This window comes from Dipteris shenzhenensis, chromosome 21 (assembly GCF_047967505.1).
Source record: "Dipteris shenzhenensis isolate YYH24624 ecotype China chromosome 21, Dip_SZ_1.0, whole genome shotgun sequence".
In the NCBI taxonomy this organism is placed as follows: Eukaryota; Viridiplantae; Streptophyta; class Polypodiopsida; order Gleicheniales; family Dipteridaceae; genus Dipteris; species Dipteris shenzhenensis.
In genome coordinates this window covers 29,888,762-29,900,389 of record NC_141616.1, presented here as the reverse complement: position 1 = coordinate 29,900,389, position 11,628 = coordinate 29,888,762, and the positions used below count along the sequence as shown (strand labels likewise).

Below are 11,628 nucleotides of genomic sequence, written 5' to 3'. Positions count from 1 at the left end.
AAAACCCCCAAATCAACCTTGGACACATCAAAAACTGATGCCCAGAGGCTCGAAAAAGGGCGAAAATGCTCGGAATGGGAGATTTGCACAAAAACACGATTTGGCCTTGCGTAATGATTGCCTTAGTGGCATATTAATGAGACACACTCTGTCAAAACTTGATGTTCTAAATACCATAGAGCTTGACACATGTCACACACGAGTAGTTTTGCCCTCCTTTGTGTAGTCTCTATGCTGCATCTCTCTACATCAGACTGTCCACATTCTAGAACTACATTTGAGTCCTATAGCCTCATATGATGTTTATTTATGGATTCTATATGGGCTGCACAGCTAGGTTGTCCAAGCCATGAAAATGATCTTTTAGGAGATTTTGCGACATTAGATGCAATAGAAATGAGATGATCGTTTTTAGAAAATTTGAGTGGTATTAACTAGAAAAGAAATCAAGGCATGAGGCTAGATGCTGGGCATGGCGATGCTTGAGGGCCATGGGGGAAAGGAAACGTGAGGGGAGAAGTGTTAACATGGGTGGGGAAAAGAGATCAAGAGGTGCGGGAATGAAGTGGGAGACTATGGCACAAGGGGGAAGGGAGAGGGGAAAGAGGGGCATGCACATGATGGGAGGTGGAATGTAAAGATAGAGACATCAAGGGAAGAGAGTCATGCTTTATTTGAAAGGAAGGATGGGGGAAATCAAAATACTAGCATTGTGGCTATAAAAGAATGAGCGTGTCACATCAAGGAATAGCCCCCTCATTTTATAGCCAAGAGAGGGGGTCTCTCCCAATAAATGCATCCTCCCACATGTATGGTGTGTGTGGAGGAATCTCCCATGTGGACTAGGTGGGTACGCACTCTCAATTGTGTGTGACAATGCTTTGCCTCATTTTTTCACATAAATCAAACACCATATCCCAAGTCTAAGACACTCTCTTGGTCCCTTCTCAATTTTATAATATGTTCAAACATTTAGGAGGACAAGTGGAGGGTTGGCACAAGGAATCTTGCCACCTCATCATACAGTCCTCATTATTTAACTTGCATTCTTGGACTATCTACACTCCCCCCACATGGGCCTATCCTACATGGAGGGAATAATCCAATATAATATCCATCTGCACCTATTTTATATTACTTTTCCCATGATCCTTGGGCCATGTCTCACTAAATGTAGGCATGGGGCCGCCTAGGTGGAGGAGTGGCACATGAAAGAACCATGCCACCTCAACATTTAATAATATTACCACCATGGATTATGTACAACACACCTATGGGTCCTCTTACGTGGAAGGGTGGCACATGGTCATGCCATGCCACCTCAACCCTAGGCCCTATGCACACCATATTTTATTATAGTATTGCCACACATATAATCACACACACATATTATGCCTTTTACCTTGGTTAAATTTATCCATAACAGTGGCTCATTAGCTGATAAGTAGTGTCAAGTAAGCATTTTTTGGTACCTAGCTCACCAGCTGAGCTTATCTTTCTTGTGTCAACAAAACACTAGCTCACCAAGTGAGCTAAGCTTTTTGTAACAGTTTGTTGTGTATAACCTACACTTTCTTTATAATAGGAATTTTGATTTTTAGTTCTCTAAGGGGACATAATATGATCTTTCTTTCTAATAGGAATTTTGATTTTAAGTTCTCTAAAGGGACATATTAAGCCGAATGAGCTTTCTTATATCGACAAAAAAGTGGAAAATCCAGATGACAAAGTGTAGTAGGCTAGCATTGTACAAAGATGGTCCATGCCTTGAGGACTTTATAGTACACAAATCCTCTTTCTTATTTCTTAATTGTCCTTCATGTGCGTGTGTGTGTGTGAGTTAGGGGGTTGTGGTGGGGACAATGGCTGGATGGGGGATGTGTGCTTGTGTGTGTGTGTGTGTGCATGCATGCACGCACATGCACACGCCCATGCACATAAGCAAGCATTTGCATAGATGCACAGAGAGAGAGAGAGAGAGAGAGAGAGAGAGAAGTTTCAAACTTTATTTTTTTTTTGGAACAATGAAGTTTCAAACATCTTATAGCAGGCTGTCAAGAAGTCTCACAATGAGAAAGTTTGATGTCAAGAAACTTCTTATAACAAGGCTGTCAAGAAGTCTGATCACACTAAGAAACTTATTCTAGCAGGGTTGTCAAGACGTCTCACACTTTTTGGCTTGCCATATATGGACGCCAAAGTAAAGCCAATGGCCATTTCAAAAGCTCGTTTTACGAGGGATTTCCTCCAAGTGGAGTCATACCCATGCTTCAAATCCTCTCTCTCTTTCTCCCTCTCCCATTGCTAATTTCTTCCCTTCAAATCTTCTCTCTCTCTTTCTCCCTCTCTCTCTCTCTCCCTCTCTCCCTCTCTCTCTCTCTCTCTCTCTCTCTTTCAGCTTTCTGCTCCCTTTTCCATGTTGCACATTCAATTCGTCTTCTTTTTCGATCTCCGGTAGGTGTTGTGAATTATAGCAAGGCTGTCAAGAAGTCTCACCTGCTATAAGAAGTCTGCTATCAAGAATGGAAGATGGTCTCACACTGAGACAATCTATTGAGACACTCAATCTACTCAAGTATTTGACATTTTGTTTTAACCAAACGTTTCAAAATGTTGAATATAAATAGTGCTTTCAACTTGAATGCTGAGACACGTCGCAATCGATGTCGTAAAACCATCAGGAAAAGGCAGGGCGGATTGCGGTTCCACCGTCAACCACCAGCATGGAACCCATGACGAAGGATGAACAAGGCATGCACAAGAACGCCACAGCTGCAGCCACCTCTTGGGGCTCTCCTGTTCGCCCCAATGGAATGTCTTTCACAATCTTCTCCGACTGCCCGGCTATCACCTGCATGATCATCATCTCCGCACTCAGCACATCAGCAACCTGATAGTCAAAAGAAATGAGAAAACGGAGAAAGAAACCCTTCGAAACTAATGGTGCGTGCATCACCTCAGCCGTGAGCTCCGTTGCTATGAGTCCCGGAGCCACGGCATTCACCAAGATGCCATCCTTGACCCACTCCACTGCCAGCGCCCTGGTCAACTGATTCATCCCGGCTGCAAAATCATGCACTGGCATTTAGTTCATTCAATTATTCGTCGAGTACCGGGATCCCAGTGAAAGAGAGAGAGGAGTACCTTTTGCGAGTTGATATACTGTAACAGGGATTGCAGTGGTAATGAAACTGCCGATGGAGCTGATGAACACCATTCGTCCTCTCCCGGAAGCCTTTAGCAAAGGATGGCTGAGCTGCGATAAGTGGAAAGCGGATTCCAAGTTTGTTGCCATGACGAAATCATAATCTTCTTTCGGGACATCTGTGGTTGGCTTTGAGTTGGTAGATCCGCCCACGTTGTGAACCTGCGGTCAGTATTGAACAGCATAAACTTACAAGAACATTGCATGTTTGAGAGCTCCCAAATTAAACAGAGCTTGTGCGTGAGGATCAAGCGCTAAGAGGTAGCCTACCAGGATATCCAACTTCCCGTCGAAATGCCCAGAAACTTCTTGTACCAGTTGGATGCGTGACTCGGCTGAAGTTGCATCGCAAATTGAACCCTCTACAGCAAATCCAGCGTCTTTCCATTGCTTTAGGCGTTCTTCCAAATGAGCTGCTGTGCGGGCACAGGTATACACTGATGCTCCCAGACCGGCCAGCTCCTCCACTATGGCCTTCCTGCGGGATGGCAATGCAACGGATGAGCTGAGCTGCAACACAGCAAGGCTCTTTTCCTGACGCACCGTATAACCGTAAACAAGAAGTCAGAAAAGAAAGTGCCTGTGTGGTTACCCAATGCCTCGAGTACCACCAGTAACCAGTGCTGTGCGCCCTTGCAAGCTCCAACGAGCTGAGAGACAAGATGAGAAAGGACGGCTATCCATGATGAACGGGAAGACACGCATGATTCCATGTAAATAATAGCCGTGCTGATGTGAAAATTCACATCAGCACGGCCGTTGTGCTGTTCTTCTTCTGATGTCACGCGTGACTTCAGCACGGCCGTCGTGCTGAAGTCACGCGTGACATCAGAAGAAGAACAGCACAACGGCCGTGCTAGCACGGCTATTATTTACATGAAGTCATGCGTGACATCAGAAGAAGAAACTCTTTATTTTATTTACATGGAATCATGCGTGTTGAGGAAGGGCCCCCCGGAGTGGAAAGCTATATAGGAAGGGCCCGTTGAGTGGACGAAGGCAACGGGCCTGCAGTGGGTGCCCAAGGGACAAGTCATCAGGCATCTCGGAGTTCCCATTAGGGTCGGGATTACTATTTGTCAGAGATTCATGTGGTGATGGCCAAAGATTAAGGCCAAGAGAGAGGCTTTGTCGAAGGTGCCACTGACCATGCTTGGTAGATGCACGATAGTGAAACACATTTTGGCTCCAGCGTCATTCTACATCCTATCAGTTTGTGCCTTTTTCAAACACACCTGCTGTTGATCGAGAAAGAGCTGAGAGCTTTTATTTGGAAGAAAACTAAATGGAAGTGGCTCTCTTAGTCAAACACCTATTTCATTAATTTTGGACTCGTGCACTGTCCAAATTCATTTTGTGAGATAATTTTGGATAAAACATTTAAAAAAAAGAGGCTCTTATAAAACAAAACATTGAGTCAAAAAAGAAGATTTTAAAAAATCAAATTACAAAAAATGACGTGAGATGTTATTAAAACTAGAGTACATTAAAAATAGAGGACATCACATTGTTAAAAGAGACAAAAAGTAAGATTTTAAAAAATCAAATTAGAAAAAATGGAGTGACATGTTATTAAAACTAGAGTACATTTCAAAAAGAGCACATCACATTTGTATAAGAAGTAGATCATATAACTCAAAGCCATATGGTGTCAAAAAACACCTTAATACAGTCTCTCTTATCTTCTTAAATACAGTCTCTCTTATCTTCTTAATCACCCAAAGTCTAGAAGATCTCATCATTGGTCTCTCTTATCTTCTCAATAACCCAATCTTTCACTGCCTCCACAGCTGTATCCTCAACATAATTACATGCAAAGAAAAATTTAAGCAATCACAAATTGTTTCTTTATAATTTCTCTGTGAGGCTCTTATTGTTCTGTCGGCATCTGCATCAAATTGCCCATGACGAGAGCTGCGATAACAAAGGTTACTTAAGAAGTCTAAGAGATCTTGTCATGCTTTTATCATACGTCTTAAAAGTCTTTCACTCTCTGCTATCTTGAGAGTCTCCTCCTCTCTGCGTGCCTTTGTGCATCAAATTCCTCTCTCTCCATGTGTGTTAAAGGAGAACCTTGTCGAATTCTGGCCTCTCTCTGTGCTCCTTGGTCAGCAATCCATTCTTTGAGACCGTTAACGTCTTCGACAATGTCAAGGACATCCATGGGTGGGGAGATGATAAAGAAAGGGAGATGGACTACGATGGAAGAAAGAAGAAAGTGTTTATGGAAGGACTAGGATGGAAGAATACAAGTTAATGAGAAGCACTAGGATGGATGAAAGAAGAGAGTGTTTGTAGAAGAACTAGGATAGAAGAATACAAGTTACTAGGATGGATGAAAGAAGACAGTGTTTGTGGAAGGACTAGGATAGAAGAATACAAGTTATTGAGAAGGACTAGGATGTAAGAAATAAGAGAGTGTTTGTGGAAGGACTAGGATGGAAGAATACAAGTGCACTAAGGCACGATGTGTTCACTATGATAAGGATAAGGGTTGGAATAAAGTGAGAGAAGCATTTGTAATGCTCTACTTTAAGTGAGTGGAGATTGTCCAACTGAATAAAATTTTGCAGAGCATTGGGAATGATGTACTTTAAGTGAGTGGAGCATTGGGAATTGATACTTGCGAGTGAAATATATTACAAAGAGAGAGAGAGAGCGATACAAAGTGAGAAAAGACGTAAAGTGAAAGACGAATACAAGTTAATTAGAAGGACTCGGATGTAAGAAATAAGAGAGTGTCTTGAAGGGATAGAAAGTGAGGGAAGATGTAAAGTGAAAGACGAATACAAGTTAATTAGAAGGACTAGGATGTAAGAAATAAGAGAGCGTTTGTGGAAGGACTAGGATGGAAGAATACAAGTGCACTAAGGCACGATGTGTTCGCTATGATAAGGATAAGGGTTGGAATAAAGTAAGAGAAGCATTGGGAATGCTCTACTTTAAGTGAGTGGAGACTGTCCAACTGAATAAAATTTTGCAGAGCATTGGGAATGCTGTACTTTAAGTGAGTGGAGCATTGGGAATTGATACTTGCGAGTGAAATATATTACAAATATTACATCATCACATATTCATATCAAAATTCTCATTACACAAGGATTTATTTCCAAATAATCACATCATCACACATTCATATCATAAAATTGTGTGCATGAAATAATTATATAAATATCATCACTAAATGCCACTTAAGTAATAAGTCACAAATTGGTGTATAATCAACAAAAACTACAAACACAACATCATACATGGATCACAACTCTTCTGATGCTTCTAGTGGAGACTGTGGCAACTCTTCTGATGCTTCCAATGGAGGTTGTGGTGCTCTAGATGTACACTCAGTCTCTACTTCTTCTATAGTATGTAGTGCTTTCAGAGAAGACTCAGTATCCTCTTCCTTAAATGCAAGCGGAGGCTATGGCAACTCTTCTGATGCTTCCAGTGGAGGCTGTGGTGCTGTAGGTGTACACTGAGTCTCTACTTCTTCTGTAGTGTGCAGTGCTTTCACAGTAGACTCAGTCTCCTCTTCCTTAAATGCAAGCTCTGATATTGCTTCAGTTGCATGTTGTATTCTAATGGCAGCAAGTAGGTCTCGAATGATTTCAGCCCTAAACAATTGTATATCCTTCTCTAAATATTTGAGCTCCAAAGAGTCTTCCGATGAGATCTGTGGCTTAAGTGAGAAAATTTCTTTGAAAATCAACATGCAATTGTAGGCAACTCTCCACGAGCTCTCCACCCACAACTATGCCCATCTTCCTGCTCTACTACTAAACGCTTTTGGAAGTCTACCGAGTCTTTGTACTGTCATGTTTCTCTGATAGCAAATACCAACTTCTCAATCGACCTACTCATCATGACATATTAAAAAAAATTAGTGTGTCTATTACATAAGGTACATAATATAGAAGTAACAACAAATTAATAGAATACTTACCTTTGCACTGAGCCATGGAAGCCTACAATCGAGTTAACAAACCAACAATAGTTGTCCTCAAGGTCCCAAACCACCAGACTCCAATGTTCCCTACACAAATAATTAAGAATCATTATTATTTAACACAATGTTGCCAGTATAAGATGAAAATAAAGGTTGCCATGATACTTACATCTCCTGATATGCCATAAATAAGACTCGCACGCCATGTAAATGTAACGGCTATAACCATTTACAAACATCGGCTATCGTCTTTCTGCTATCGCTAAGTATAGGAGAAAGGAGGAAATCCAACATATACACATGGTTTTGTACGGCTCTACCAAATCGTGAGATAACTATACTACACCAACAAATAAATGAATATTAGCTTATTAGATTTAATCAAAATATTGAATTATCAAGCAGAGAAAAAGTTTGTATCAAACTTGAGAATGGTCATCATAACATTGTATTGACCTCATTTGAATCTCTAGAGAGGATTGAAATCTCCTCTCCTCCAAATTCAAGATACTGAGGTCTATGTTGAATCATAACCCTAACATTAAAAGAGCTTCCCAATTCTTCCAATGAAGCCATGTTTGTAGAGTTGAGGTCTTCTATCCCCTTTGACTCTTTGACGGCATTCATTTCGCACTCCTCTGAGCCATTATCATCTATTTGCCTTGTGGGAGGGTCCATAATGTCACACTCCTCTGAGCCATTATCATCTATTTGCCTTGTGGGAGGGTCCATAATGTGGGGTTTCAGAGGCTTAAATATGCAAAAGAAGGGGTTTTGATGTAGAGGCTAAACCTGCATGTGAGAGAAATGAAGAACAAGTATCTAAAGAAAAGTTAACATTTTTCAATTTAAAAGATGAATATATATAAAAATATTATCTCACCTTCAAAACAAACCATAAATTCACTCTTTTATAATTTTTTAAAAGTATAATATAAAACATGTAAATATATAAAACTCTCTCTACTTTCTCTCTCTCTCTCTCTCGACTCCTAAATCTCTCCGTAGCCATAGTCAAGACACCTCATTCTCTCTCTTAATCTCTCTCTCTCTCTCTCTGACAACTCTTATGTGTTTCCCTCTCTGTCCTCATCCCACTCATTCTCTCTCTTAGTTTATCTCAAGTCTCTCTTTCTCTCCCTCCCATGGCGGCTAAGATTTTTCAATCTCTCTCTTTATCTCTCTCTCTCTTCCTAGGATTTGTAATTATTTCTCTCTCTCTCTCTCCATCTCTCTCCTCTCTCTCTCTCTCCTCTTCTCTCTCTCTCTCTCTCTATCTCTCTCTCTCTCTCTTAGCCTCTCTACCTCCCTACCTCTATCCTCTTGGCCGCTAGGATTTGTCATTCTTTTGACAAAACATGTGTGCCTCAGGATCTATGGAGCACTCTAAGGTGGATGGAACCTGTGTGGAAACATGATGAAGAGAGTGCTCATGACATGTACCTCAAGTCAATTAGGTTCCAAGATAGATTAGCTTGGACTCATAAAGAGAATCTTGAGATAGTGCAAAGTGCTTGATTGATATTACTTCAAATGAACCTCCCTTTTATAGGTGAGGGCACTTACATCCATTTGCTTGCTCACATGTGGGATATGCCCTCCATGCCATGTGGCAGCTTGCCCTTTGCTCATACCTTTGCTCTACAAGTGCTCATGGCACCACAACTTTCAACACCTCCCCTTGGTGCCATAATCCTTTGGCTACTGCAAGGTGGTCAGATGTGAGTTACAAGATCAAATCCTCCCCTGGGTGCCTACATGGCTACTCTCAGGTGGTCAGGCTTGATTTACAAAATATAGGCAAGGTTTTTGTTTCTCAATACATTCCATTGATGTCACCTTTTGGCTCATGGCTTGATGACGATGTCGTTTGCTTCTTTTCTTGACATAGCTTCATGCATGATGCTTTGTTCTTCCTTGATGCTTTGTGTGTGGATGCCATGCTCTGTGCTATGGTCATCTCATGCACTTGTGCTTTTGGCATGCTTATTGCATTCATGTGTTGCTTTTTCATTTGTTGCAAAGGTCTTACCATGAGCTTTATTTTGCTTCAATGGCAGTGTCTAATTGCTAACAATGATTCTGACTTGATAGACGTGTAGAGCACAAAAAGACGATCACTTTTCCTTTTTTGAGCGTGTGCTAATTCCTCCTAGATTGCAAGTTATGGCTTGTCGAAGTTTCTATGAAGAAGAGGGGGTCTTGATGATGTGGCACATGGATTCAGATGCTAAATTCCATGCTGTGCTTAGCAAGGGGCTATGTGCTTAGGTGGCATTGTGGTGGCCTATTACCCCAGTTTAGTAAACCCACAGTTACTTAAACTGTACCAAGGTTCCACTGACCTGAACAGTTAACTTAACCACAGTTGAAATTACCACCTTATCTGCCACGTGGCATTTCCACGTGGCCTAAGGTAATGCCTTGGAGAAGGAAGAGTAAGCTTGAAGCTTCTCTGCGACGAACTTTCGACGAGGACGACGGAGAGAGAGTCGCTGCTGCTGCAAATTCGGGCTCGTGGAGGAGGAATCGGAGACTTGCGAGAGCTTGGAGCACGACCTGCGCTGTTGGCTGTGCGTCTGCTTGAGGTGCTGTCCGTGGCTATGAGCACTGGAGCTCCACTCGTTTGCTTCGTTGCTGTTTACTGAGGAAGCTTGGGCTGGTCTGTTGGAGCGCTGCTATGCGTCACGAGCTTAAGAGCTCTGGTAACTAGGTGCTATGATAGCAGAGTCAGTGGAGTCACCCATGCAGGGGCGTGGGATTCGGGCGTATGCCTCACTGCAAGCAACGAAGCTGCTCTGCAATGATCGCAATCTGCAAAGAATCTGCAGCTGTTGATGTCGTAGCATTGCGCTGGGTCGCTGGGAGCTATGGAGGTCGTAGCTGGTCGTTAGTTGCCCGTGAGCATTCTAGTTGCTGCTGAGAGCTAGAGCCTTGAATGGCTTTTGGAACAGTCGTAGAGGTCCGTGATGATAAGGCCGCTGGCATTGCATCGTGTGCAATAGTCGTCGAATGCTTGGCTTTGTCGATGGGCTGTTTGTGCAAGCTCTGTGTTGCAGGACTGCATTGGAGCTTGGTGTTGCAGCACTTATATTCGTTGCTGGATATGAAGCGTGGGCTGAGTAGGAGAGTTGGCTGGCTGCAGGAGCATTCAGGAGCTTGTGAAGGCTATTAAGGCATTGATGGCGGCTTGTAGATCTGTTGCATGCGAGTTAACCTTTCGTTGATGAAGAGGTTGATAGCAGCTTAATGCCTGAGTCTTTGCTTGCAAGGAGAAGTCATGTAGATTTGTGTAAACCTTACGACTCAAGCATGAGGTCCAATCAAGAGATTCTCTCTCAATCTATATCTCTCTCTCTCAAAGAGCTCAACAAAAATATGGACAGAAATTTGTTTTCAATCTAAAACTAAAACTAACCTAGGAGAAAAACATGAGCTCCTAAGGATGCCTACAACTAATCTAGGAATGGAAGCAATCCTAGTGAACTACTAATGAGCTAAACTAGGAGAGCTAAACCTATGCTCTGAACCATGACAAAACATGTGTGCCTCAGGATCTATGGAGCACTCTAAGGTGGATGGAACCTGTGTGGAAACATGATGAAGAGAGTGCTCATGACATGTACCTCAAGTCAATTAGGTTCCAAGATAGATTAGCTTGGACTCATAAAGAGAATCTTGCGATAGTGCAAAGTGCTTGATTGATATTACTTCAAATGAACCTCCCTTTTATAGGTGAGGGTACTTACATCCATTTGCTTGCCCACATGTGGGATATGTCCTCCATGCCATGTGGCAGCTTGCCCTTTGCTCATACCTTTGCTCTACAAGTGCTCATGGCACCACAACTTTCAACATTTTTCCCTCTCTATGTCTCTCTCTCTCTCTCTCTAAATTCTCTCTCTTAATCTCTCTCAGCCTTTCTCCCTCCCTCCCTCCCTCCCTCCCTCCCTTGGTGGCCACGGTCACGAGAAGTCTCTCTCTCTCTCTCTCTCTCTCTACCTCCTTCTCTTGGTGGCCACAGCCGCTAGAAGTTTCATTTTCTCTCCCTCTCTCTTTATCTCTCTCTCCCTAAGTCTCCCTCCTCTCTTGTCTCTCATCTCTCTCTCTCTCTCTCTCTCTCTCTCTTCCTCTCTCTCTTTCTCTCTCCCTAAGTCTCCCTCCTCTCTTCTCTCTCTCTCTCTCCCTCTCCCTCCCTACTCTCTCCCTCCCTTTAGCACAGAAGTTTCATTCCTCCCTCTCTCTCCCTCTCTCTCTTTCTCTCTCTCTCTCTCTCTTTCTCTCTCTTTCTCTCTCCCTAAGTCTCCCTCTTCTCTTCTCTCTCTCTCTCTCTCTCTCTCCCTCTCCCTCCCTCTCTTTCTTTCCCTCCCTACTCTTCTAGCAGAGAAGTTTCATTCCCTCTCTCTCCCTCTCTCTCTTTCTCTCTCTCTCTCTCTCTCTCTCCCTCTCTCTCTTTCTCTCTCCCTAAGTCTCCCTCTTC

General features: G+C 42.7%; 1 protein-coding gene across 1 annotated transcript; it reads right to left on the bottom strand.

Annotated features, from left to right (window-relative positions):
* Nucleotides 1-2,055: 2,055 nt before the first annotated feature.
* LOC147888731 (tropinone reductase homolog At1g07440-like) lies at nt 2,056-3,894 on the bottom strand. Its single transcript, XM_087392585.1, has 5 exons — nt 3,798-3,894; nt 3,476-3,683; nt 3,145-3,367; nt 2,957-3,063; nt 2,056-2,851 (listed from the first exon to the last, which is right to left on the bottom strand). Exons 1-5 carry the CDS (start codon nt 3,887-3,889, stop codon nt 2,678-2,680), a joined length of 804 nt encoding a protein of 267 aa, XP_087248711.1. The 5' UTR covers nt 3,890-3,894; the 3' UTR covers nt 2,056-2,677.
* Between the last annotated feature and the right edge of the window lie 7,734 nt (nt 3,895-11,628).